Source organism: Lichenostomus cassidix, unplaced genomic scaffold (genome assembly GCF_008360975.1).
Source record: "Lichenostomus cassidix isolate B80296 unplaced genomic scaffold, HeHo_3.0 HiC_scaffold_40, whole genome shotgun sequence".
Classification (NCBI taxonomy): domain Eukaryota; kingdom Metazoa; phylum Chordata; class Aves; order Passeriformes; family Meliphagidae; genus Lichenostomus; species Lichenostomus cassidix.
In genome coordinates, this window is record NW_028147459.1 from 90,152 (window position 1) to 114,779 (window position 24,628).

The 24,628-nt window shown below is 62.3% G+C and overlaps 6 protein-coding genes across 10 annotated transcripts; 3 read left to right on the forward strand and 3 right to left on the reverse strand.

Moving 5' to 3' along the window:
- Positions 1-73: 73 nt before the first annotated feature.
- Positions 74-1,363, reverse strand: GPHA2 (glycoprotein hormone subunit alpha 2). Of its 2 annotated transcripts, XM_085046243.1 has the most exons (3): positions 1,255-1,361; positions 578-759; positions 74-296 (listed from the first exon to the last, which is right to left on the reverse strand). In XM_085046243.1, exons 1-3 carry the CDS (start codon positions 1,352-1,354, stop codon positions 198-200), a joined length of 381 nt encoding a protein of 126 aa, XP_084902369.1. In that variant the 5' UTR covers positions 1,355-1,361; the 3' UTR covers positions 74-197. The 2 variants fall into 2 exon arrangements, with proteins under 2 accessions (XP_084902369.1, XP_084902370.1); XM_085046244.1 differs by lacking the exon at positions 578-759 and having other exon boundaries at positions 1,255-1,363.
- Positions 1,364-1,475: 112 nt separating this feature from the next.
- On the forward strand, positions 1,476-3,486 carry ARL2 (ARF like GTPase 2). The gene is made up of 5 exons (XM_085046240.1): positions 1,476-1,685; positions 2,176-2,286; positions 2,397-2,559; positions 2,798-2,878; positions 3,139-3,486. Exons 1-5 carry the CDS (start codon positions 1,621-1,623, stop codon positions 3,271-3,273), a joined length of 555 nt encoding a protein of 184 aa, XP_084902366.1. The 5' UTR covers positions 1,476-1,620; the 3' UTR covers positions 3,274-3,486.
- A 214-nt stretch (positions 3,487-3,700) lies between these two features.
- LOC146422317 (uncharacterized) lies at positions 3,701-7,753 on the reverse strand. Of its 4 annotated transcripts, none has more exons than XM_085046237.1 (6): positions 5,680-7,747; positions 5,550-5,584; positions 4,807-4,857; positions 4,570-4,636; positions 4,114-4,221; positions 3,701-3,864 (listed from the first exon to the last, which is right to left on the reverse strand). In XM_085046237.1, exons 1-6 carry the CDS (start codon positions 7,222-7,224, stop codon positions 3,748-3,750), a joined length of 1,923 nt encoding a protein of 640 aa, XP_084902363.1. In that variant the 5' UTR covers positions 7,225-7,747; the 3' UTR covers positions 3,701-3,747. The 4 variants fall into 4 exon arrangements, 3 of the variants coding, with proteins under 3 accessions (XP_084902363.1, XP_084902362.1, XP_084902364.1); XM_085046236.1 differs by having other exon boundaries at positions 5,550-5,587; positions 5,680-7,746; XR_014848103.1 differs by lacking the exon at positions 4,570-4,636 and having other exon boundaries at positions 5,550-5,587; positions 5,680-7,753.
- A 1,211-nt stretch (positions 7,754-8,964) lies between these two features.
- On the forward strand, positions 8,965-10,859 carry BAD (BCL2 associated agonist of cell death). Its single transcript, XM_085046245.1, has 4 exons — positions 8,965-9,088; positions 9,848-9,965; positions 10,123-10,283; positions 10,645-10,859. Exons 2-4 carry the CDS (start codon positions 9,866-9,868, stop codon positions 10,759-10,761), a joined length of 378 nt encoding a protein of 125 aa, XP_084902371.1. The 5' UTR covers positions 8,965-9,088; positions 9,848-9,865; the 3' UTR covers positions 10,762-10,859.
- A 107-nt stretch (positions 10,860-10,966) lies between these two features.
- Positions 10,967-23,144, reverse strand: PLCB3 (phospholipase C beta 3). Its single transcript, XM_085046235.1, has 33 exons — positions 22,348-23,144; positions 21,061-21,138; positions 20,507-20,575; positions 20,125-20,265; positions 19,927-20,006; positions 19,644-19,697; positions 19,451-19,526; positions 19,005-19,105; positions 18,600-18,766; positions 18,366-18,512; positions 17,944-18,101; positions 17,572-17,654; positions 17,230-17,314; positions 16,991-17,099; positions 16,812-16,865; positions 16,631-16,701; positions 16,430-16,526; positions 16,255-16,339; positions 15,885-16,009; positions 15,638-15,792; positions 15,279-15,440; positions 14,793-14,892; positions 14,554-14,658; positions 14,224-14,315; positions 13,765-13,894; positions 13,631-13,666; positions 13,292-13,424; positions 13,098-13,188; positions 12,771-12,847; positions 12,480-12,560; positions 12,206-12,263; positions 11,859-11,945; positions 10,967-11,592 (listed from the first exon to the last, which is right to left on the reverse strand). Exons 1-33 carry the CDS (start codon positions 22,555-22,557, stop codon positions 11,503-11,505), a joined length of 3,387 nt encoding a protein of 1,128 aa, XP_084902361.1. The 5' UTR covers positions 22,558-23,144; the 3' UTR covers positions 10,967-11,502.
- PPP1R14B (protein phosphatase 1 regulatory inhibitor subunit 14B) lies at positions 22,879-24,623 on the forward strand. The gene is made up of 4 exons (XM_085046241.1): positions 22,879-23,130; positions 23,536-23,619; positions 23,848-23,880; positions 24,302-24,623. Exons 1-4 carry the CDS (start codon positions 22,879-22,881, stop codon positions 24,368-24,370), a joined length of 438 nt encoding a protein of 145 aa, XP_084902367.1. The 3' UTR covers positions 24,371-24,623.
- The last annotated feature ends 5 nt before the right edge of the window (positions 24,624-24,628 follow it).

Here is a 24,628-nt window from a genome sequence, read left to right on the forward strand (position 1 = left end):
GAGGCAACCCCTGAGTGTGTCCCTCAGTTGGGACCCCCAACCCCACCGGGACCCCCAAGACACCGACACTTCCTCGTGCTGCTTCGTTTAATGGCGCTCGGGGCATCCTGGGAGGGATACCGCGACTCCTTGGGGGTCTCCAGCGTCCGGGGGCTCCCGGCTCTGGGGGTTCCCGGGGCTCCCCGTTCCGGGGAAGGTCAGTACCGGGCGAGGCGGCACATGTCGCACCTGCAGGACCCGGCCGACACCGTCCGGAGCCGCCGCGACCCCCCGGGGCAGCGCAGGGTCACCTGCACCTGTGGGTGCGCAGGGAGGGTGGGGTTAGGAGTGGACACACCCAGTTTGGCACCACCCACACCTGGGCATGCCACGCCCATTTCTTCAAAAGACAACGCCCACACCGGTACACACCCTACCACACCCTCATAGTCCCCGCCCACTCCCTGTTCCTCCCAGTCCCCGCCCACACCCTGAAAAAGCCCCCCCCACATCCAGCCACACCCAGAGCCGGCCATGCCCCACCCACATAGCTATAACTCCGCCCACATAGTCCTTCGCCCCTCTTGGCCCCGCCCACCCTGGTCATGCGCTCCATGGTGCAGCAGCGCGCCTCGGCCAGCAGGGGGCGCCCTCCGGCGTCCAGCAGAGCGCGGGGGGCGGGGCCGGCGCGCGACTCACAGTGCCCCGCGCAAGCGCCCAGCCAGGCCCCGCCCCCGGCCCGACAGCGCTCCGCCCCCCGCGGAAGGGGCACCGGCACCCCTGGGGAAAAGGGGGGCTGAAAAGGGCGGGGCCTTGGAAAGGTGTGGGTGGGGCTGTGAAGGTGTGGGCGGGGCTCCAAATGCCGAGATGGGGGAGCATCCTTGTCCCGGGAGAGTCACGCAGCTGTTGGGGTCTCGGAGTGGGGTCCCACGGGGTGCGGGGTCGCCAGTGGGGTTTGGGGTGTCCCGTTGGGTGTAAGGCTCCCAGCCGTGGGGGATATCCCGGGTGCTCGGGGGTCCCGGCAACGATCGGTGTACACGGGGAGGTTGGGGGATCAGCAGGGGGTGAGGGATCCTCTGGGGGAAGTTTCCCATGGCTGGGGGATCCTGAGGTGAGGGGTGCCCGTGGGAACGAAGGGACCCGGGGCTGGGGTGTACCGCGGCCTCTGCAAGGTCCCCTGGGCATGGGGGTACCCGGGGAGAGTGGCAGGTCCCGAGGGAGGTCTGGGGGCCACGGGGAAGTTCTGGGGATCCCGGGCGTCCCCCCGGCTCTTACGACGGAGGCGGCAGCCGGGACCGGGCGTGTCGGGCATGGCCGGGGGCAGCACCGGCAGGAGGAGGAAGAGGAGGAGGAGGAAGAGGCTCCGGGCGGCCATGGCGGGGGGGCGGGCAGATCTGGGATCCCCCGGGACCACTCGGGACCCCCAAACTCCCCCCCCGAGACCCCCCGGCTCCCGGCTCCGCCCCCCCCCACCCCGCGCTCCTCCGGACCGCTAGGGGGAGTGGAGCGCCGCCGCCGCGTACCCGGAAGTGGTGGGGAGAGTGGGAGAGCGCGGGCCAATGGGAGGCGGGGGCGGGGCCATGGGGCGGAGCAGGCCGGTGGGTGGAGCCGGAGGGGGCGTGGCCGGAGCGCGCGGCCGCCATGGGGCTCCTGACCATCCTGAAGAAGATGCGAGAGAAAGAACGGGAGCTGCGGCTGCTCGTGCTGTGGGCGTGGCCTCTGGGGGCGGGAACTGCGCGAGAGGGGCGGGGCTAGGCGTGGGAGGGGGCGGGGCCGCGCGGGAGGGGGTGCGGTCTCATGGGGATGGGGGTTGGGGTGCATGTGGTGGGGGTGGGGCCTCCGAGGGCGGGGCATTGGGACTGGGGGTGGAGCCTGTGAGGGCGTGTGCTGGCTGAGGGGGCGGGGCTTGTATGGGTGGAGTGAGGGTGGGGCTGCATAGGGGTGGGGTCAGGGAGGGGTGAGGTAGAGGGTGGAGCCAACAGCAGGTGGGTCTAAGTGAAGGGGCAGAGCAAAAATTGGGAGGGGCCTGAACAAGGGCGTGGTCAGGTGTGGGGGTGGGGCTAATGGGGCTCGTGGCAGCAGGGTTGGGAGGGCAGGGCCTGAGGAAAGGGGTGTGGGTTATTTCAGGGAGGGGCCACCTGCAAGGGCGTGGCTGGGTGTGGTCATGGGCGCGACCTGAGGCCCCGCCCCTCTCAGGGGATTGGACAACGCAGGGAAGACGACACTGCTGAAGCGGCTGAACGGGGAGGATGTCGGGGGCACCTCCCCCACCCTGGGCTTCAACATCAAAACCCTGGAGCACCGCGGGTAAGGGGTGACGTTGGGACCACCATGATGAACCCGGGAGCCCCTGCTGGTGACCCCACTGATGGCCCCGCTGACCCTGTCACGCCATCCCTGTCCCCATGTCTACCCAGGTTCCAGCTGCATGTGTGGGACGTAGGTGGGCAGAGCTCTCTCCGCTCCTATTGGCGCAATTACTTCGAAAGCACCGACGGCCTGGTCTGGGTGGTGGACAGCAGTGACCGCCAGCGCTTGCGGCTCTGCGCCAGCGAGCTGCGCGCGCTGCTTCGCGAGGAGGTGACACCGGGATGGCTTGGGGACAGGGGGACACCCCTGAGACATCAAGGGACATGGGGGATGTGGGGGGGACATGGCGAACATGGGGACACAGGGATGTGAGGGCTTGGTGAGAACAGGAAGAGACATGGGAACACAAAGGACATGGGGATGTGGCAGTGACAGGGGCACATGGCCAGGGACTGTGATCGAGTCAGCGTGTCACGGGGGGGTGACACTATTGCTGTCCCCCCCCCAGCGCCTCGCTGGAGCCACCCTGCTCGTGTTTGCCAACAAACAGGACCTGCCAGGGGCGCTGCCAGCCACAGACATCCGAGAGGTATCCCCCAAACTGGGACCCCAAATCAGAATCCCCAACCTGGACACCCCCAAACCAGGGACACTTCAATCCCGGAACCCTCCAGTCCAGGGAGCCCCAAATCCTGGGGACCCCCAAAATCCAGCACCAACCCAAACCCCCCCATCCCCTCCTTTTCCAAAGCCTGGAGCTCGACCCCACACCACCTGTGTTTCCCCTGACCCCTGGGAGAATGGGGCTGTTCCTGACCCCTGGCCCACCTGTCTCCCCCCTGTGCTCAGGCCCTGGAGTTGGACTCCATCCGCAGCCACCGCTGGCGCATCCAGGGCTGCTCAGCCTTCACTGGCCGCGACCTCCTGCCTGGCCTGGATTGGCTGCTGGACGACATTGGGGGCCGCCTGTGCCCCCCCGACTGACCCCGACCAAGGGGCGATCCCCTAAATCCAGGGCACTCCTGAAATCTGGGACCCCCCAGAGCCATTTTTCCCAAAGCCTGGAGCAGGAGAACTCCCTCAGGTATTGGGGGGTCCTGAGCTTCAGACCCTGCCAGGCCGAGTTTGGGGTCGGTTCTGGGGAGTTTGGGGAGTCCTGTTCCCTTCTGGTGCCAATAAAATGGTGGTCGATGGAAATGTGGGGCTGTCTTGGTTGGGGGGAGCCCCTGAAGTGGGGCTGGGGACTCGGGGGGGGCAGGGGGGCTCTGGCAGAGAGTGGGGATGGGTTTGGGGGCTCTTTGGGGTTGGTTGGGGTCAGTTTTGGGGTCCCTGGGGGCAGTTTGGGATCCCTTGGGCAGTTTCAGGGAGTTTTGGGGGCATTTTGGGGCACTCAGAATGACTCAGCCACACCGGGGGGTCTCATTCCTTTATTGAGGGGTCGGGGGGGGTTGGGGGTGCTCAAGGCAGGGGTCCTGTCCCCCCTGGGGGGTCCCTGAAGGCAGGGGGGGGCAGCAGCGGTCCCTCCCCTTCCTCCTCCTCATCCTCGCCAGCTTCAGCTCCTCCCCACGCGGCCACCTGAGGGGGGACACAGGAGAAGTGTCACAGCCCGGGGATGTCACCTCCCCGTGACCCCCCCAAGGTCACCCTTAATCCCCCATCTGCCCCCTGCTAACCCCTCCACCCCGTGCCACCCCATGGGATCCCCACAATGTCCCCCCACCTCCATTAAAGTCCCCTCAAGGACCTTCCATAGGGTCCCGATTGCCCTCATTGTCACCCCAATGTCACCCTTAAACCCCCCCCAGTGTCACCCCCGCCCCTCACCATGTCCCGCGGGGGGGTCCCCGGCCCAGCGGGTGTTCCCAGGACCCTCTGCAGCACCTCGGCCACGTGGCGGCTCAGGGCAGCCCTTTCCAGCGCCATCTCCTGTGCCTGTGCCCCAAAAATGTCACTGGGATCCCACAATGTCACCGGGATCCCAGAAACATCACCAGGACCCCACAATGTCACCGGGACACCCAAAACCAGTCACGGGGACACCCAAAAACCACCCCAGAACCTCCTGGGAACCCCCCAAGATCCTTGGGACACCCCCAGAACCCCCTAATCCTGAGATATCCCAAACCCCTGGGACACCCCGGGATGCCTCAAACCCGGGATTCCCCAACACCACCCCGGAACCCCCCAAAACCGACCCCAGGACCCCTCAAAACTGCTCCTGGACCCCTCAGCCCCCCGGGACCGCCCTGGAGACCCCCAGCCCCCCGGGACCCCCCTCACCAGTCCCCGCAGCCGCTCCTCCAGGAGCCGATTGAGGCGCTGGGAATTGGCGTAATCGTCCTGGAGCCTGCGGGAGCCAAACTGGGAGCACTGGGAGGGCACTGGGAGCACGGGGATGACCCCAATTGGGAACACCCGGAGCCTCCCGGGGCTGTGGCCCCTCCAAGCCCCGCCCCAAAGCAACACCGATGGGTGTGGCACTCCAGGCCCCACCCCCAGGTCCCGCCCTCTCCTCACCTGTCCATCCTCTCCCGCAGCGCATCCAGCTCCGCCCGCGCCGGGGGGGCCCTGGGGAGAGGAGAGGGTGTGGGACCCCCGAAACCCCAAAACTGACCCCAAAACTGCCCCGGAATCCCTGAAAACCTCCCCAAACCACCCGAAACTGATCCCAAAACAACCAAAACTGATACGGAATCCCCCAAAGCACTCCCGACCAACCCGACACTCACCCGACATTCACCCGACACACACAAAACCGCCCCGAAACCCCAAAAAACTCCCCCTAAGTCCCCAAAACTGACCCCAAAACAGACGTAGAGTCCCCCAAATCTGCCTCGAAATCACAAAACAACCAAAACGGATTCCAACATTCCCAAAACTGACCCCAAAACTGACACGGGAACTGACCCCTAAACCACTCCCGAACCACCAAAATCGCCCCCGAAACCCCCAAACTGCCCCGGGACCATCAAAACCGCCCCCAAAACTTACCCCAACACACCCAAAACTGATCCCAAAACTGGTCCGGGTCCCCCAAAGTTGAGCCTAAACCCCCCAAAACCAGCCCTGAAACACCCGAAACTTCCCCGGGACCCTCGGAACTGACCCGACACAGTAAAAACGGCCCCGGGAGCCCCAAAACAGCCCCCAGGACACCCCAAAATAGCCCCCAGAGCCTCCCGAAAGACCCTCCCCAAAACCTTCCGCCCCAAACGCCCCCTGTTCTCCCCCAAACCCGCCCCGGGGAGCCCCAAACTCACCCTCTCGGTCCCCCGGCGCCTCCGGCCGCCCGCGGCTGCTGTGGGGACAGCGCTGTCACCCCCTGGCCCCGCAAAGGGGACCCGGGTGCCCCCCACCTTCTCCCCAGACAGCCCCCCCACCTGTCCCTACCTGTCCCCCCTCATCTTCCTCCTCCTCCTCCTCTTCCTCCTCCTCTTCCTCCTCTTCCTCCATCCCGGGAGCTCCCCCCGAGCCCGGAGTCCCCCGTGGGGGTGGGGGTGTCGCAGCCCGCAGCCTCGGGGTCGCCGCCGCCGCTCGGGGAGACGCGGGGGGGGTGCGGGGGGTGCTGGGGGGGGTGCGGGGGGCGCGGGGGGGCGCGGGGGGGGCGCGGGGGGGCCAACCCAGGGCGCGGAGCTCCGCGGGGCTGAGGACCCTCCGCGTCAGCTCGTCCAGGAACCGAGAGAAGCGGGGACCCCCCCGGCGCCCCCCCACCGCCTCCAGCGACCGCCAGCGCCGGGGGGGCTCCGCCAGCGCCCCCGCCGCCCCCAGCCCCTCCTGGCTCCGGCTCTGCTCCCGTCGCAGCCTCCCCCGTGAGCCGCTCCGGGACCCCCGGGCGGGCCCCACTCGGCGGCGGGTGGGAGGTGGGCTGGGGGGGCGAGGGGAGCCCCCCCGGGGGTCTGCGAAGGTCCCCGCGATGTCGCCGAGCTGCTCCAGGGGGTCCCCGAGCCCCCCGGGGACGTCCCCGGGCAGGAGGAGGTGGTTGGGGCCCCGCCGGGGAGGGGGGCTGGGGGGGCGGGGGAGGCCGCCACCCCGCGGGGTCATCGGGGGGGGCCCGGCGAAGGTCCCCGCTATGTCCCCGAGCGCCTCCAGGGTGGCCGCGCTGTCCCCGGGCAGGCGGAGGTGGCTCTGTCCCCGGGGCCCAGCGGGGGAGTGCGGCTGCGGCCCCCCCCTGCCCCCGCCTGCGCTGTCCCCGAGGGTCGCAGCGCTGTCGCCAAGCCCCTCGCGGATGTCTCCGGCGTGCAGCCCCTCGTGGCTACGACTCAGCCCCCGCCGCAGGCGCTGCCCCGAGGGCCGCGCGATATCCCCGAAGGTCGCAAGGGGGTCCCCGAAGGGGTCGGGGATGTCCCCGAGGGTCCCCGTGCTGTCCCCGAGCCCCTCGGGGGGGTCTCCGGGGGCGCGGTCGCGGCGCTGCCCCCGCCTCCGCCGGGGCCCGAGGGGCTCGGGGGTGGCCCGGGGGGGGACGGCGACGTCGCCGAGGGTCCCCAGGATGTCTTCGACGGGGTCGGGGATGTCCGCGAGGGTCCCCGCGGCGTCCCCGAGCCCCTCGGGGGGAACCCCGGCGTGCAGCCCCTCGTGGCTGCGGCTCAGCCCCCGCCGCAGGCGCGACTCCCGCGCCCCGGGGGGGTCCCCGAGTGTCCCCAGCGGGTCCCCGAAGCCATGGCGGTCCCTGCGGGGGTCGCCGGGGCGCGAGGGGGCTCCGCAGTGACCGTCAGCCCCTCCGGAGGAGGAGGAGGAGGAGGTGCAGGAGGCGGGGGAGGGGGAGGACGAGGGGGTGCCCGGGGGGGGCCCCGGAGGGGTGAAGAAGCGCTCGAGGAGCTGCAGCTTCCCCGGGGGCACCGGACCCCCCCGGGACCCCCCCGCGCCGCCCCCAGCCCGCGGGCCCCGCCGAGACGGGCGGTGCAGGAGCGGAGACCCCCGCGGGGCTCCCCCGCTCATCCCGGGGACCCCCGGAACCCCCCCGCACCGCCTCCGCCTGGATCCGGCTCCGGGTCTTACTCCAGTCCCTGTCCGGGCTCCGGTTAAGGTCCAATCCAGCGCCGGCCTCTGAGCCAGGCCCGGCCCGGTTCGGTTCTGGTCCCTAATCTGGATCCGGTCCGTGTTCCGGTTCCAATCTTTGATCCAGTCCCGGTCCGATCCGGTTTAGATCCAGTCCAGATCTGGATCCGATCCGGTTCGTGTCTAATTCAGCTCCGGTTCGGGTCTAATCCAGCCCCGGGTCTTGATCCGGTTCCGATCCAGCTCCTGCTCTGGGTCCAGTTCTGGTTATGCCAATGTCCAGTCCCGACCCGCTCCGGTCCTGGTCCTTGATCCGGTTCCGTTCCCGATCCGGTCCCGGTCCCGATCCCGTCCCAGTTCCGATCCGGTTCCGGTTCGATCCGGTCCGAGTTCCAATCCGGTTCCGATCCGGTTCCGATCCGGTTCCGGTTCGATCCGGTCCCGATCCGGTCCCGGCTCTTTATAGCGGCCTGAGAGCATCATTGTATCACGTGGCCATCCTCCCCCTCCCGCCCCCCCCATCCGTCCCCATCCCACGGAACTGGGGACACTGGGGACACTGCTATGGGCTTTGCTGGGGACACTGGGGACACTGGGATGGCTTTACTGGCGACCCTGGGCTGCGCTGTGCTGGTGGCGGTGGTGTCTCTCTAACGGTTACACTGATGCTGGGTGTTCTGGTGTCACTGGTGTCCCTGTACTGGTGTCCCTGGCTGTGGCTGTACTGGTGTCACTGGTGTCCCTGAGCTGGTTATACTGGTGTCCCTGCACTGATTATACTGGTGCCATTGCTGTCCCTGCACTAGTGTCACTGGTGGCACTGGTTCTGGCAGTACTGGTGCCACTGCTGCCACTGGTTCCAGCTGTACTGGTGTCACAGGTGTCTCTGCACTAGTTATACCGGTGCTGCTGCTGTCCCTGTGCTGGTTATACTGGTGCCACTGGTGTCACCGCTGTCCCTCGCCGGTGCCGCCGCCCCTCCCGCTCCCCGCGCGGCCAAGGGCGCCGAGGTCGCTCCCAGTCGATACTGGGACGATCCCAGTGCAGCCCCGCGGCCATTTCCATGAGGCAGCAGCGCGGGGAGGGGCTGGGGGGCTGGGCCCTTCTGGGGAGCCCCGGGAGCAATTTTGGGGTTCCGAGGGCTCAATTTGGGGATTCTTGGGAGGGACTGGGGAGAGGGCAGGGGTCAGGTTTGGGGTCCTGCGGAGGTTGGAGACCTTTGGAGGTCCTTGGGGGGCACTTTTTGGGGACAGGGGGTGATTAGGGGGACAAAGGATGATTTTGGGGTGGCAGGGAGGGATTTTGGTGGCACAGGGGGTGATTTTGGGGGAACAAGGAGGGATTTTGGGAGGTTTCGGGAAGACACAGGGGCTGCCGGGGGCGGTCGGGTTCATTTGGGGGTCCCGGGGGGCGGTTGAGCCCATTGAGGGGTCCTTGGGGGAGCAGTTTTGGGGTGCTCGAGGTGACTTGGAGCACGGAAGACGACTTGTGGGGCTCAGAGGGTGATTTTGGGGGCACAGAAGGTGATTTGGGGGCAGGGGATGATTTTGGGCTCCATTTGGGGGATTTTAGGTCCCCCCCGCGGCCGCTCGGTGGCTCCGCCCCGCTTGGCGCCGCCGCCATTTTGGCTTTGGGCACGAGACGTCGAGCGCTGGCCCCGCCCACTCCTGGGCGCCGCGGGGGGCAGGCCATAGGCGTGGCCGTGCGCAGTGACGCCTGGGGGAGCCCCGGCGCTGATTGGTCGGCGGCGCTGTCAGTCACGCGGGTGACGCGGTCGGGGTCTGGAGCGGCGGCAGAGCCCGAGGTTCGGGGGGCAGGGGCGGATTTGGGGGTCCCGCCGGGGGAAGGAGAGGCTGGGGGGAAACCCCCGGGGGGTGCGTGAGGGGGGGCGCGCGGGGGATGGGGGGACAGGCTGGTTTGGGGTTCGGGGGAGGCAGAACCTCGTCCGGAGGGGAAGGGGCGGCTTTGGGGTTCCCCCATTGGGGAGTGGGTGTTGGGGAATCCCCCCGTCCCGAGGGGAGCAGGGTTTGGGGGAGCCGCAGGTTTCTGGGGGATCAGAGCGGCTCCGGGCGGTTTTGGGGTGCCCCGGGTCGGGGGGGGCAGTTCCGGGGTCACTGCGGTTACGGGGAGGGCGGTTTTGGGGTGTCCCCGTTGTGGAGGGGGATTTAAGGGGGTTCTGTTTCACGGGGGGTGATCCCGGCAGCTCTGGGGTTCCCTGGACCCCAAGGGGGGAGTTTTTGGGGTGCTCTGACTCGGGGGGCACTTCCGGGGTGCCCAAGGTCATGGCCGGGGAGGACTTTGCTCCCTTTATTAGGGAGGGGCGTTAATTATGGGGGATCCCAGTTTCAGGGGGGATTTTGGGGTTTGGCGCTGCGCTGGAGGCGAGTTTGGGGCTGGGGGAGGTTTATGGGGTTGGGGAGGTCTGTGGGGAGGGTTTATGGGGCTGGGGGAGGTCTGGGGGAGGGTTTATAAGGCAGATTTGGTTCTGCGGCGTTTATGGGGCTGGGGAGGTTTATGGGGCAAATATGGGGTGCAGAGCCCCCTGACGCCCCCTGCCCCCCAGCCCTGCCATGTCCTGAGAATGTTCCGGCTGGATGAGACCCCCGAGGAGCCCAACTCCCCTCCGCCCTCGCCCTGGGGTGGCTCCCCCACCCCCAGCCAGCCCGGCACTCCCTCCCCAGGTCAGAGACCCCAAAAACCCCACAATAACCCCCAAAACCTTCCATGGGGAGAGCCGCGCTGGGCCTGAGGGGGTTTGGGGGGCTTTGGGGCCAGCCCCTCCCCTCTGCCCGTTTCTGGGGACCGCCTGATCCCCTCCGTGTCCCCCTGTCCCCCCAGAGGCTCGGGCGCGGCTGGCGTCAGACGTGGGGGGCTCCGGGGGGGGCTCTGGGGACACCCCTGCCATTCGGGGTCGATCCCGCTCCGCCCCCCCCGTGCTCTGGGCAGCGCAGAGGTATGGCAGGAGGCTGCGCCGCATGAGCGATGAGTTCCAGCTACAGGTGGGGACACTGGGGACAGCCGGGGACATTGGGGACACCTGGTGATATCTGGGATATTGGGGATATCGGGGTCATTGGGATATTGGGGTGACTGGGACACTGGGGACAAAGGTATGGCAGGAGGCTGTGCTGCATGAGCGACGAGCTCCAGCTACAGGTGACACCTCTGGGGACATTGGGACATGGGGGACAGTGAGAGGACACTAGGGGGCTCAGGGTTGTGCTGCGGGAGGGCTTAGTTTGGTGACACTGGGGTGGCATTGGTGACGCTGAGGGGACATTGGTGACACCTGGGTGGGGTTGGTGACTCTGAGGGGACGCTGCTGACCCCCAGCTGACCCTGTCCCCTCTGTCCCCGCAGGTGCTGCCGCGGCCCCGCAGTGTCGGGGGGGCCCCGGGGGGGGGATGGCGTGAGGTGTTTAGGGCCTGGTGGGGATCCCGCCGGCCTCGCCCCGCCCCCCCCGCCCCCCCGCCCTGACCTTCCCGCCGCGGGACCTCCGGGGGATTTGGGGGGGACCTGGAAATTTACAGGGAAGGGGGGCGGGGGGGCAATAAAAATGGATTTTTATAGAAAAACAGTGTTTTTGGGGGGGGTTGGGAGGATTTTGAGCCCCCTCACTGCCACATTTTGGGGTGACCCGTGAATGACCCCAAAAGACCCCAAATACCCCAAAACAGGCATCTCCATAGAAGAATAAAAGACTCTTATTGTACAAAGATGGGGATTCCCCCGATTTCAGGGGTTTTCCCCCAGTTTCGGAGCTTTTCCCCCAGTTTTGGGGTTCCCCAACAGCAGAGCAGGACAGGCAGGAGTTACCCCCGAAAACTGGGGGGCAAGAGTTAAAAAACAGCCCTTGGGAGGAGCCCCCCCAATTTGGGGAGGGGGATTTGGGGCCCCCATTTCGGGGGGCAGAAGCGTGGCCAGGAGTGATTTTAGTGTGGTGAAGCAGCGCCCCTCCCCCCACCCCAAAATTGGGGGGGGTGTGGAGGTGAGTGTGAGGTGGGGGGAGAGACCCCTCCCCCTTTAGTGGTCTCAGAAATGGGGGCAGAATGGGGAGGCTCCCCAAATTTTGGGGGTCCCAACAACTGGGACTCCCCAAACGCCACAGGGGGCTTCAGACTGGGGCGGAGACCCCAAAATACCCCCGGAAGGCACGAGGAGCCCCAAATTTCAGAGCCCCCCGAATCTCAGAGTGGGGAGGTTGGGGTTCCCCCCCTGTCACAGCAGGGTGGAGTCACCCGGGGGGGTCCTGGGGGGGCTTTTGGGGGTCAAGAGTCCCCCGAGTTCCTGTTGGAGCTCCTGCGCCAGCTGGTGGGGGGAGAGAGACCCTGAGAGTCAGAGACCCCCGGGGAGACCCTAAATACCCCCAAAATCCCCCCCAAATCTCCCTCCCCAGGACCCCCCAATTCCCCCCAAAACACCCTCAGACCCACTGGGAACCCCCAAAACACCCCCCAGGACTCCAAATCCTCCCTAAAATGATCCCAAGGACTCCCTGAAATCCCCCCGAGGACCCCAAACCCCCCCGGCAGCCCCAGAACACCCCAGGATCCCCAGTTTGGGGTCTCCCCTACCCGCGGCTCCTCATCCCTGATCTGCTCCAGGACTCCTCGCTGTTCCTCCTGCAGTTTCAGCTCTCGGCGCCGCTGAGCCTCCTCCAGCTGCGACCCCAAACCCATCAGGGACCCTGAAATGGGCTCAGGGACCCTGAAAACCTCCCAAAATCCACCCCAGGGACCCCAAAATCATCCCTGGGACCTGCAAAACCCCCTACATCCTCCCCAGGAACCCTAAATCCTGCCAGGGCATCCTGGGGGGACTCTGGGGAAATCCCAAGGGTGTTTTTGGGGTCCCAGGGGTGGTCTTGGGGTGTTTTCAGGGTGGTTTTGGGGGGTTTTTGGGGTGTCTCGGGGTCCCTCACCCTGCGGATCGATGTCACCGATTCGTTGATGTGACGCCTGTTGATCTCCGGCAGCTCCCTGGGGGGAGGGAGCAATTGGGAGGGTGAAACACCCTGAGACCCCAAACCTAAACCCTCACCCCTCCCCAAGACCCTCCCCCCAAAACCTGACCCCTCCCCGACCCCCCAAAGGTGCCCTTGACCCCCAACCCTCTCCCAAACCCCAGAGACCTCCCTGGGAACCCCCCAGGACCCCCCAAATCCCCCTAGGATCCCAGGATTCAAATTCCCATACCCCCCCCGGCGCCCCCCCCGGGCCTCGCTGATGCTGCTGTGGCGTTTCCGATCCAGAATCTTCTGCAGCTCCTTCTTCTCCCTGCAGGACCCAAAAAACATCCTAAAAACATCCCAAAAACATCCTAAAAACATCCCAAAATCGTCCTAAAAGCATTGCCAAAAACATCCTAAATACAGCCTAAAACCAGCCCAAAAACATCCTAAAAACAGCCTTGGGGTACCCCAAAACCATCCAAAAGTCCCCCCCAGGCCCTCCATCTCTCCCAGTCCCTCCCAGTTCCCCCAGTACCTCTCACTGGTTTGCCGCAGCTGCTTTAGCTGAGCCTGCTGAGCCTCGACCGCCACCTGCTGCAGCCTCTGCTGGGCCTGCGAAAGTATGGAACAATATGGACCATTATGGACCAGTATGGACCATTATGGACCAGTATGGACCAGTGTGGACCAGTGTGGACCAGTGCGGAGCCTCCCAGTCTGTCCCAGTCCATCCCAGTCTCTCCCACCGCCATTTCTGTCCCCAAACCTCCCATTTTTCACCCCAAAAGTGCCGAGATTTTTCCCCCAATCCCCTCCCAGTCCCTCCAGTCCATCCCAGCCCATTCCCAGTTTATCCCAGTACCTCCCGCAGCTGCTCCAGTCTCCTCCCCAGTTCCAGCCGTTGCTGCTCCTCCCGCAGCTGCAGCAGCGACGCAGCTCCATCTGTGCCCCCGCTGGGGAGCAAAACCCCAAAATCAGCGACCCCAAAATGAGGCAGTTTTTGGGGCAGTTTTTGGGCAGTTTTCGGGCTGTTTCGGGGCATTTTTGGGGTCTCACCTGCGCTTGTGCAGCGCCAGCAGCCTCTTGAGGTGTTTCTTGCGCAGCTGCTCGATGTCACGGCGTTGGCGCTTGAGGAGCTTCAGGTAACCTCGGTGCTGCCGGAGCGACTCCAGCGGCTCGGGGGACACCTCTGGGGACCCCAAAACTCACCAAAAACCCACCTCTGGGACCCCAAAACTCACCAAAAACCCACCAGGGGGGGAAGGGTTTGAGGCATCCCCAAAAACCCCAAAGTCGGGGGTAACACCTGGCCCAAGTGAGCCCAGGGTGGGAATTTGGGGATTTTGGGGGGGATTTTGGGGTTTTGGGGGAGGATTTTGGGGGATTTGGGGTCACCTGTGAGGACAGTGGCGATGAGGTCGTCGCGCTGCCCTGGCGGAGGGAGGGGGGAACACCCAAAATCAGCGGAGCCCCACAGGATTTGGGGAATTCTCCCCAAAATTTGGGGTTCCCCTGTCCCCCCCACTTACCTGGGCTGGGGATGGGGGAGGGGCCGGGGGGGGCAGTGGCGGGGGGTGGGGCGCGGGGCTCAGGGGTCACTCTGGGAGCCCCAAAATCCCGAGACCCCCCTGGGCTCTGCTGGGGCCTCTCAGGGGCATCCTGGGGGGAAAAAATGGTCAGGACACCCCAAAATTACCTGAGACCACCCCAAAACCCACCTGGAAACCCCAAAATCCCCCCAAAACCCCCCCAAAACCCCAAATCCTCCCCAACCCCCCCCAAATACCCCAGGAAATCCCCAAATCCTCCCCGAAATTTTCCCCAAAGTATCTCCAGAATCTCCACAAAATCCAAGGGACCCCAGATTTTAGGGTGACCCCCAAACCCACCTCAGGATCCTCCAAATGTCACCTGAGATGCCCCAAACCTACCCAAGACCCCTCCAAAATCCCCAAAACCCTCTCCAATCCCCCAAACTGGGGTCTCACCTCGGGGTCCCCCAGCAGCGCCTGCAGCCGCCGCGCCCTTTGGTCCATGAGGCTCACGTGGCGAATGGGGTTGCTCAGGGCCTCGGCGTAATCTGGGGGGAAAAACCCGAAATTTGGGGGTCACGGGGAGCAGGGGAGACCCCAAAAATGGGGAGAAACACCCCCCAAAATAGGGGGAGGAAATACAAAAAAATGGGGGGAAAACCCCAAAAAATGGGGGAAAAGAAAACCCCAAAAAATGGAGACAAAAAACCCCCCAAAATGGGGGAAAGCTCCCCAAATTGGGGTGGTTTTGGGGTCCTCCCGGGTGCTTTGGGGTCTCGGCCGTACCACGGTGTCCATCTGGGACGTGGTCACTCGCCCTGGTCAGCAGCAGCAGCGCCGGCAGCAGCAGGGGTTGGTTGCTCTCGTTGCGCAGAGGAACATAGTGGTACCCTGGGGTTTGGGGACATCGGGATTAGGGACATTGGGACTGGGGACATCTGGGGAACTGGGGGGAGCTGAACCCCATCCCTGTCCTCCTGTCCCCTCTGTTCCCTCTGTCCCCTCTGTCCCCCCCATCCCCTCACCTGACCGCAAGGTCGCCACCGGCAGAACTCGCTGGCCCAGCAGCTTCCCCCCCTCCTCGTAGGCTGCGACACGAAGGGAGGCGAGAGCTGGGAGCACCACCTGTAACAGGGACAGCAGAGGCACTGGGGACAGCCCGGCGACACCTCAGCGACATCCCAGTGACACTCCGGGGACGCCGCGGCTTTCCCAGTGCGGCAGCTCCGCCTGGCGGACACCGCTGGGAATGCACCCGGGACACCCTAGTGACACCCTGGGGACACCGCAGTGACCTCCCAGTGACCTCCCAGTGCCACCAGTGACCTCCCAGTACTCCCAGTCCCTCCAGTCCATCCCAGTTCCCTCCCAGTTCATCCCAGTCCCCTCCCAGTCCCTCCCAGTGCCATTTCTGTCCCCAAACCTCTCATTTTAGTCCCTAAAAGTGCCATCTTTCACCCCAAAAGTCATTAGCTCTTTTCCACCCAGTCCCTCCCAGTCGGTCCCAGTACCTTGTGCAGCACCAGGGGCTCCTCGTCCCACACGGGGTTGAAGGGATTCCCTTGGCTTGTTCGCGTCCGGAATCTTCTCCGAGTGTCCACAGGGAGCCCAAAAACCTCGAGTTCCACAAAAACCCCACAGCGGCGCTCGGAGAGGAACTGCCCTGACAGTACCTGGAGAGCCAAAAAACCCCAAAATCCTACAGGGAAACACCAAAATTGGGGTTGGGGGTTCCGTACATGGGGCTTTCGTAGGATTTTGATGTTCCATTTATGGGTTTTCATGGGATTTCTGTGGATTTTTGTGGGACTTTGGTTTTTCTTGGTTCCAGCTCAGTTTTGGGGCCATTTCCGGGGTTTTGGGGTCTCACCTGCACACTCAAGGTGTTGGCCACAATCCCATCCAGCCTCTCCTCGGCAAAAGGGTCGAAGGTTTTGTCGTGGCGCCGCAGAGGTTCAGGTTTGAGCAGAAATCCTGAGCGAGCGTTGGCCTCAAACAGCCCCAGGTTCAGCTGGAGAGGGACATCTAGGGGGACAGGTGTGTCATGGGGGCGTCACAGGTGTACCCAAGTGTGTCACAGGTGTCCCCAGGTGTCCCCAGGCGTCCCCAGGTCTCACCGAGGCTCTGGAAGTTCAGCGCTGCCATTTGCACTCCTGCGTTCCAGAAGAGCTGAGGGTGGAAGTTGGAGGAATCCACTCGAGTGCCTTTGGGGTAAACGCGGCTGAGCTGCCGCTTGTTGTACCTGAGCGTCAAGGAATGATCCGAAATCCCCAAAATTCAGCCCACAATTCACCAAAATCCCCGAAATCCAGATCAAAATCCACCCAAAAATGCCCAAAACACACCTGGAAACCCCAAATCCCCCTAAACATGGCCCCAAATGCCCCCAAAACCCCCAAATCTCCTCCAAAATCCCCTGAATTCCCCCCAAATTCTCCCCAAAATCCCCCAAAGGCCCCAAATCCCAAATCCTGGATTTTGGGATACTCGACGAACTCCAGGGGACTCTTGGTCAGCTGCTCCAGACCTTTCGTCTCCACAAACGAAGACATTTCGAAGCTCCTGTTGCGCTCTGGGGACCCCAAAACCCCAAAATCAGCCCCAAAATCTGGAAAATTCACCCCAAATTAAAATCACTGGAATTTGTCCCAAATTTGCTCACTCTGCGCCGCCAGGAAGGATTTGAACTTGACAGGTTCCACGTAGGTGACAAGGTTGGACATCGCCTCGGTGGCTGTGACCTCACTGCTGGCTGTGCCCTGCGGACCCCAAAACCTCCTGCGGACCCACAACCTCCTGGGGACCCCAAAAGAACCACCCAGGAAACCAAAAACACACCCAGGGACCCCAAAATGGCCCAAACCTCATCAGTCGTTGGTTTCTTCATCTCTTGGGGTTCTTCCTCCTCCTCCTCCTCACTGTCAGCCTCACGCTCTGGGGGACCCAAAACACCCCAAAGTCACCCCGAAACACCACAAAAACACCCCCAAATCCACCCCAAACACCCCCGGACCCAAAATCCCTAGAATTGACCCCAAACTCACCGAGGGATTTCCGGGGTTGCACTCCTCGCTCATCACCGTTGGGCTCAGTGGGCCCTGGGGGGATTTAGGGGTTTTTTTGGGGTGTTTTTGGGGCATTACCATTGTTTTAGGGCAGGGTGGTTTATGGATATTTCAGGGGTGGTTTGGGGTTATTTTTGGGGTATTTTTGGGGTCATTACCATTGTTTTTAGGGCGCGCCATGGCTCCCCTCGGCCGTCGTTTCTTGTTCTTGATGAGAATTCGACCCAAAAGCTCCTGGGGGCTTGGCAGGGGAACGCCTGGCTCCAGCTGTGCCAAAAAACCCAAAAACGGCCCCAAAATCACCCCAAAATCCACCCAAATATCTCCCCTAAACCCCCAAATTTCACCCCAAACCCCCAGATTTGCCCAAAATCCCCCGAATTCACCCCAAACCCACCGGGTATTTCTCCAGGGGCTCCGTGAGCAATGAAGCCCCAAAGATGCTCCTGCAGTATTCAGCCATCTTGGATTGCTGCTTCGCCCTAAAAAGGGGGATTGGGTGAGACCCCAAAACCAATCCCAAAACAGCCCAAAAACAACCCAAAAAACTGCCCAACCCCAAACCCCCAAAAAACAAGCCAAAAATCCCCCAAAACCCCCCAAAAACTGCCCTAAAGAACAATCCAGAAACCCCACGGAATCTCCTCCAACCCCACAACCCCCAGGATTTGGGAGGGAAAAGGGGATTTTGGGGGTCCAGAGGGATTTTGGGGTGGTTTTTGGGGTTTTGGGGTCTCACGAGTCCACGTGGTTCTCGAAGGACAAAATCACTGGGAACGGAGAGGTCTTGAAGGCACTTTCAGCGATGGCTTCGATCACCTCCTGCAACGGTGGGGTCAGGGGGAAAACCCCAAAAAACAACCCCAAAAAACCCCCAAAACCCAAAAAAACTACCCCAAAAAGAGACCCTAAGCCCTCTCAGGACTTCCCAACCTCCCCAAACCCCAAATCCAAGACCCCAAAAGGGACTGCAGGGAAGAATTTGGGGGTTCTATGGGATTTGGGGTTTCTGTGGGGTCTGTGTTAATCCTGTGGGCTGTGTGTGTGTTCTATAAGATCAGGGCACGATTAGGGTCAGTTTTGGGGTCACTTCAGGGGTTTTTGGGGTCACCTTGAATGGGATCTCGGTGGTCATGGTGAAGCCATGTGTCACCAGTGGTTCCTCCTCGGGGGTTCTGCCCTGCCAGCAGTCAAGTTCCACACAGCGACAACCACTGAGCAGCACCTGGCGATACATCTCGGCCGAGGACACCCCGGTCAGCTGGCCGGCTGTACCCCAAAAAAACCCCAAAAGGGAAAAAACAAAAAAAAAATCCCATTCCGTATGGCAGAAATAGAGAAATCCCAAAAATACCCCAAAATTCCACCCAGGGACCCCCAAAGTTTGGGATTGAGCCTCAAGGGTGACGCCAAAACCTCCCCAGAGCCACCTCAGGGTTTTGGGGTTGGGTTTGGGCTTTTTGCGGTTGGGTTTTTTGGGGGTTTTGCGATTTTTGGGGCACATTTTCGGGGTTTTTTTGGGGTTTTTCTCACCTGTCAGGTAGGTGTTGTGTGAGGAGCTGATGAAGTAGCTGCTCAGTGGTTGAGTCATATCCTGGTGCAGCTTTAGGGTCTCAGGGGGGATAATTCCATTCTCATCGCCCCCCAGGTACCCCCAGAACCCCTCCATCGACAGCTGACCTGGAACAATCCAAAAAAGGGGAAAATTACCTCAAAATCCATTCCAAATCCCATAAATTCACCCCAAAATGATGCCAAATCCCATACCTTTTTCCCGAAATGCCTCATTGGGTTCATATCTGTCGATCAGCGCCTGAGCTCCCTCGGGGCTCAATGGGGGAAACAGAATTTCATTCAGTCTGGGATCTCTTTGTCTCGAGTTGACGAAATCCCGCAGTTGTTCCCGGCTCAAGTACGGCCTGCCTGCTGCCCCGCTGGAAAAACACCCAAAAAACCCCCCAAAATTACCCCAAAATCACCCAGAAATCCCCAACAACCAGGAAATCCCAAAGACAAACAGGGAACCCAAAACTCCCCAAATCACCCTCAAAACCCCCTCAGGACACCCCAACACCCCTAAAACCAGGGTTTAGGAAAACCCAAAACCATCAGAACCCCCTGAACACCCCAAACCCCCCCCGAAAACCCCAAATCCTGGTTTTGGGGTCGCACATCTCCAGCAGGATCTTGTCCAGCTCTGGCCGAAGGCAAAGTTTGCTCAGGAAACGCCGGAAAGTCTCGAAGGGGAAAAGCTCCGGGGGGATGGCAGCACCCTGCAACCCCAAAAACCCCAGAAACAGCTTAGAATCACAAAAATCCAAAAGAAAACACCTCGGAAACCCCAACCCCTCTCCCAGAAAACAGCTCAGAATCACAAAAAAACCAACAAAAAACCACTTCAGAACCCCAAAAACCACCTCAGAATCCCCCCAAAACAACCCAGAAAAATCACCCTGAAAAGCCCACAAAAAATCATCCCTCATTTTTGGGGTCCCCAATTTTTTGGGGTCCCAATTTTGGGATCCCCGAATTTAGGATCCTTGATTTTTAGGATCCCAAATTTCAGGATTTCCAATTTTACGATCCCCAGTTTTAGGCTCCCAATTCGGGTTCCCCACCCGGGTGCAGCTGAGGCCACAGGACTCCAACGCTGTCTCCACCCTTTTCTTGTCGGCTGAAAACATCTTCAGAATGCTGAAAAAAAAACCCAAAATTTTTTGGAAAATCCCCCAAATTCATGGCGGGAATTCCCCAGGATTTGGGGGATTCATTTTAGGGAAAAAAACCCCAAAATTTGTGGGATTTTCTCACTTTTTGACTGGAATCTTCCCATCTGAGTTCAGCTGCAGAGTCAGCTTCGTGTACCTGAAATTGGGGATCCCAAAAAGTAGGGATCTCAAAACTGGGGAGGATTTGGGGTGATTTGGGAGAGTTTGGGTGATTTTAGGGGTGGTTGTGGGGGGATTTGGGGCTGATTCTTGGGGGATTTTGGGGGAGGATTTTTGGGATCATTTTGGGAGCTTTTGGGGAGGATTTTTGGGATGATTTCAGAGGTGATTTTTGGGGTGATTTGGGAGGTTTTTGGGGTACCCACGCCTTCCTGAGCAGAGTATTCCGGGATGCATTCCTGGCCAGGATGTTGTTAGCCAACTGGAACAACTCCTCCGTCCACACCTGGAGCACCGCGAGTTTGAGACCCTAAACCTCCCCAAAATCCCCCAAAACCTCCCCAAAATCACCCCCAAATTCCCTGAAATACCCCAAAATTCCCCCGAATTGCCCCAAATCCCACCTGGGCCACTCCGTCCTGCACAGCCACGAAGTTGAGGAAGCCAAGGCTGACCAGGTCAGGCCCGTGGACCACAGTAAGGAGGCGCTGGGGAGGAGGACCGCCGGGGACCCCAAAACAGAGAGCATCGCGGGTACGGGGATCCTGAACCCAAAACCACCCAAAATTAACCCAAAAACCATCCAGAAACACAACCAGGGACCCCAAAAATAGATTGAAACCCACCAAAAAATTTGTCCAGAAACACCAAAAAAGAGCCCAGAGACCCCAAAATTGGCACCCCACACCCCAAATCCCCCCTCAGCCCCTCCAAAATCAGCCCCATGACCCCCCCGAGACTCCAAAATCCCCCAAAAAGGGTTATTTTGGGGTTTTTGGGTCCCACCTTGGGGGCACGGGCGAAGCGTCCTGTCCTGGTGTCTCTGATGCTGCAAATGTCCAGGAGCTCCACCTCCTGCAGGGACCCAAAAATGGGGAGAGAAACCCCAAAATGGGGAGAGAAACCCAAAAATGGAGCCATTTCCGGGTGGGGGAGGAGCGTGGGAAAAGCCCCCCCACACACCTCCCCCCTCCCAGGGGACCCCACATCCGGCGGCGGGGGAGGGGCTTCCCCAAATCCCCCAAAATTCACCCCAAATTCCGGCTGGGAGGGGCTGATAAGGGACGGAGGAATTTGGGGCGTTTTGGGGGCATTTTTGGGTCACTTTTGGGGTCAGTTTGGGGTCCTTTTAGGGTCACTTTAAGGTCACTTTGGGACCATTTCTGGGTCACTTTCAGGGTCACTGAGGTAATTTTTGGTCACTTTGGGACAATTTCGGGGTCACATTTGAGGCCATTTTTGGGGCCATTTCAGGGTCACTTTGAGGCCATTTCAGGGCCATTTCGGGGTCACTTTTGGGGTCATTTCAGGGCCATTTCAGGGTCTCTTTGGGGTCTCACCGTGCTGGGCCCTGTCCAGTACAGGAAGAATCCATCGGGGTCAACCCTGAGCGTCACTGGGGTGCGGCTGGGAGGCTCCTGGGGACCCCAAAACCTCCTGAGACCCCAAAATCCCCTCAAAACCCCCAAAATTCCCCCCAGAGACCCCAAATCCCAGAGGAGGAAGAGGCTGCCCCTCCCCGGGGACTTTGCCCTCCCCCACCCCATAAAGCCCCAGCCACGCCCCAAAAAGGGGGGTTGAACCCCCAAATGTGAGGCTCCTCCCCCCCAGCCCCTCCCCACTCAGCGGGGGTTGAATTTGGGGTGAAATGCGGCGATTTCGGGGAGCCCCCGAGGGCTTGGGGGGTGGAAGACCCAATTTCCCGTTTTCTGACCCCAAAAAATGGGGTCAGGTCTGGAAATGGGGTCGCGGGGGGGCCGGGGGACCGAAATCGGGGAAAGGGGAAGGGGGAGAGATGGGGTCGAAATCTGGGGGGTCCTGGATGGGTTTGGGGGGTCCCGGGGGGTTGCGGAGACACTTTTGGGATCTCGGGGACACTTCGGGAGTTCCGGGATCGGTTCGGGAATCCCGGGGAGCTCCCGGAGGGTCCCGGAGATCACTCGGAGAATTGTCGAGAGTCACTCCGGGAGTCCCAGAGGTCACTCCGGGGGTCCTGGGGACACTTTTGGGATCTCGGGGACACTTTGGGAGTTAGGGGGATCAATCGGGAGTTCCCGGGGGATCCCAAATGTAGGTCGGGGGGTCCCGGGGCTCATTCCGAGAGCTCCCGGGGAGGTACTGGGGGGTCCCGGGGACACTTTGGCGATCCCGGGAGTCGCTCCGAGATTTCCGGGGATCGGTTCGGGAATCCCGGGGAGCGCTCGGGAGGTCCCGGAGGATCGCGGGGACACTTTCGGGATCTCGGGGGACACTTGGGAGTTCCGGGGAGCGATCGGGAGTTCCTGGAGAGGGATCGAGGGTTCCCGGGGGGTCCCAAATGTAGGTCGGGAGGTCCTGAGAGTCCCGGAGGTCACTGTGGGAGTCCCGGCGAGTGATCGGGGGGTCCCGCGAGATCGCGGGGATCGGTCCGGGGGTCCCGGGACCACTTTTGGGATCTCGGGGGACACTTCGCGAGTTCCGGGGAGACTTCGGGAGTTCCCGGGTAGGGACCGGGGGGTCCCGGGGGACATGTGGGAAGTTCCGAGGAGCGATCGGGAGTTCCCGGGGGGTCCCGGGGGTCACTCCGGTGTCACTCCGGCCACTCCCGGCGGTCACTCCGGGGGTCCCGCGGGGGTCGCGGCTCTCACCTCCTCCCAGCGGATGAATTTGCTGCCGCGCACGAGCATGTCGGGCACGCGCGGCGGCTCCAGCGGGAGCGCGCCCGGCAGCGGCGGCGGCGGCGACCCTGAGCTCGGCACCGGCAGCGGGAGCGGCGCCGCCATGGCCGAGCGGGACCGAGGGGCGGTGCCCGGAGGGGCGGTGCCAGGCGAGGGGGCGGGGCTAACGAACGGAGTCATTAGCAATAACTGGGCGTGGTCCGTAAGGGCGTGGTCGAAGGGGGCGTGGTCACTGTGGGAACGCCGGCTCTGCTGCCTGAGGAAATAGGCGTGGCCTAGGGCGGGGGGAAGCCAACGTGGGCGGAGCTCTATGGAATCGGGCGTGGCGATGACTGATGATGGGCGTGTCCCTGTGGGGGAGTCCCTGGTGGGCGTGTCCCTTTGTGTCCCACGGCGGCGGAAGCCGCTCCGGTGGCGGCGGCGGGGAGGGGCGTGGCGGCGGGGCGTGTCCCGGGCGTGTCCCCGGCGGGGGCGTGGCCGCTTCCGGTCGGCGGTGGCGGCATGGCGGAGCCGCGCGGCGGCCCCGGGCCCCCCCCGGCCGCCCCCCCGGTGTCCCCGCCCGGCCCGGGCTCCGCCGCGCCCCGCGTGTGCTTCGCGGCAGCCCCGGCGGCGGCGGCGGCGGCGGCACCGGAGGAAGGCCCCGGGCGCGGCCGCGGCAAGGTCACGGTGCGCTACGATCGCCGCGAGCTCCGCAAGCGCCTCCACCTCGAGGAGTGGATCCTGGCGCAGCTCACGGCGCTCTACGACTGCCGGGTGCGGACCGGGAACGGGACCGGGAACGGGATGGGAACGAGAGCGGGGACGGGAACAGCGGGGACGGCGGGGACAGGGACCGCCGGGATCGGGGCAGGGACACCCCGGGATTGGGTCAGGGATGGGATCGACACCGGGACCCCCGAGAATGGGGCAGGGACCCCAGCCGGTACCGGGAACGGGACAGGGATGGGACAGGGACAGGACAGCCCCAGCGGGAACACCAAACAGGGAACCAAGCCCCCCCAAGCCTCCCAAAATCCCCGGGACCCCCCAGCCCCCCTGCCCAGGGACCCCAATTCTCCCCCTCCTCATTTTGGGGCGCTGCTTTGGGTTGGGGGGAGGGGAATTTGGGGTTCTGATTTGGGGTCTCTCCCCCTCCCTTCCCCCAATTGGGATCCCCAGGAGGAGGAAATTCCGGAGTTGGAGATTGATGTGGATGAACTGCTGGACATGGAGAGCGACGGAGCCCGCAGTGCCCGCGTGCAGGTACCCCAAATCACCCAGAATCACCCCAAAAACAACCCGAAATCATACCAAAATCAACCCTGAAATCCCCCAGAATCACCCCAAAATCAAGCCGAAATCAACCGCAAAGTGATCTCAATATCATCCCACATCAACCCCAAATCACCCCAAACGAGGTTGGGGGGTTTAATTGACCCCACAAATTTTGGGGACCCCAAATCCCTACTGACCCCAAATCTTTGCCCCCAGGAGATCCTCGTGGACTGTTACAAACCCACAGAGGTGAGAGGGGAATTTGGGGGTTTCTTTTTGGGGGGAAATCTTGGGGAATTTCTAAGGATTTGGAGGAGGGTTTTGGGAGGGATTTTGGGAGGGAATTTGTGGAGAGCTTTGGGGGAATTTGGGGAGATTTTGGGGGCATTTCGGAGAAATCCCAAAGGGATTTTTGGGAGGGATCCCCAGAGATATGGGGTGGAAATTTCGGGGATTTGGGGGAGGGTTTTTGGGGCAATTTCACGACATTCCGGGGTGATTTCAGGGGGATATTCAGGAGGGATTTGAGGGCCTTTTGTGGGAATTTTGTGGGGATTTTTGCACCAAATCTCCGTGAATTTTGGGCTGAGGGTTCCCAGGGATAATTTTGGGGTCCTGGGGAGGATTTTGGGGAGGATTTTGGGATCCCCTGACCCCCCTGCCCCCCCAGGCATTCGTGGGTGACCTCCTGGAGAAGATCCGGGGAATGCAGAAGCTCAACACCCCCCAGAAGAAATGACCCCAAATTTCGGGGAATTCCCCCGAAAAATCTCAGCCCCTCCCCCCCCCCCAATTTTGGGGATTCCTCCCTTTTGGGGTTTCCCCGGCATCGATAATCACTCCCCCCTCCCCCACTGGTTTTGGGGGGGATTTTGGGGGTCCTGGGAGGGATTTTGGGGCTTTGGGGTTTTTTTTTTAGTGTTTTTTTTTTAATTCATTGTTGGGGGGTTTGGGGTTGTTTTTATATGGATTTAATAAAAGCAGCTTTGACATTTTC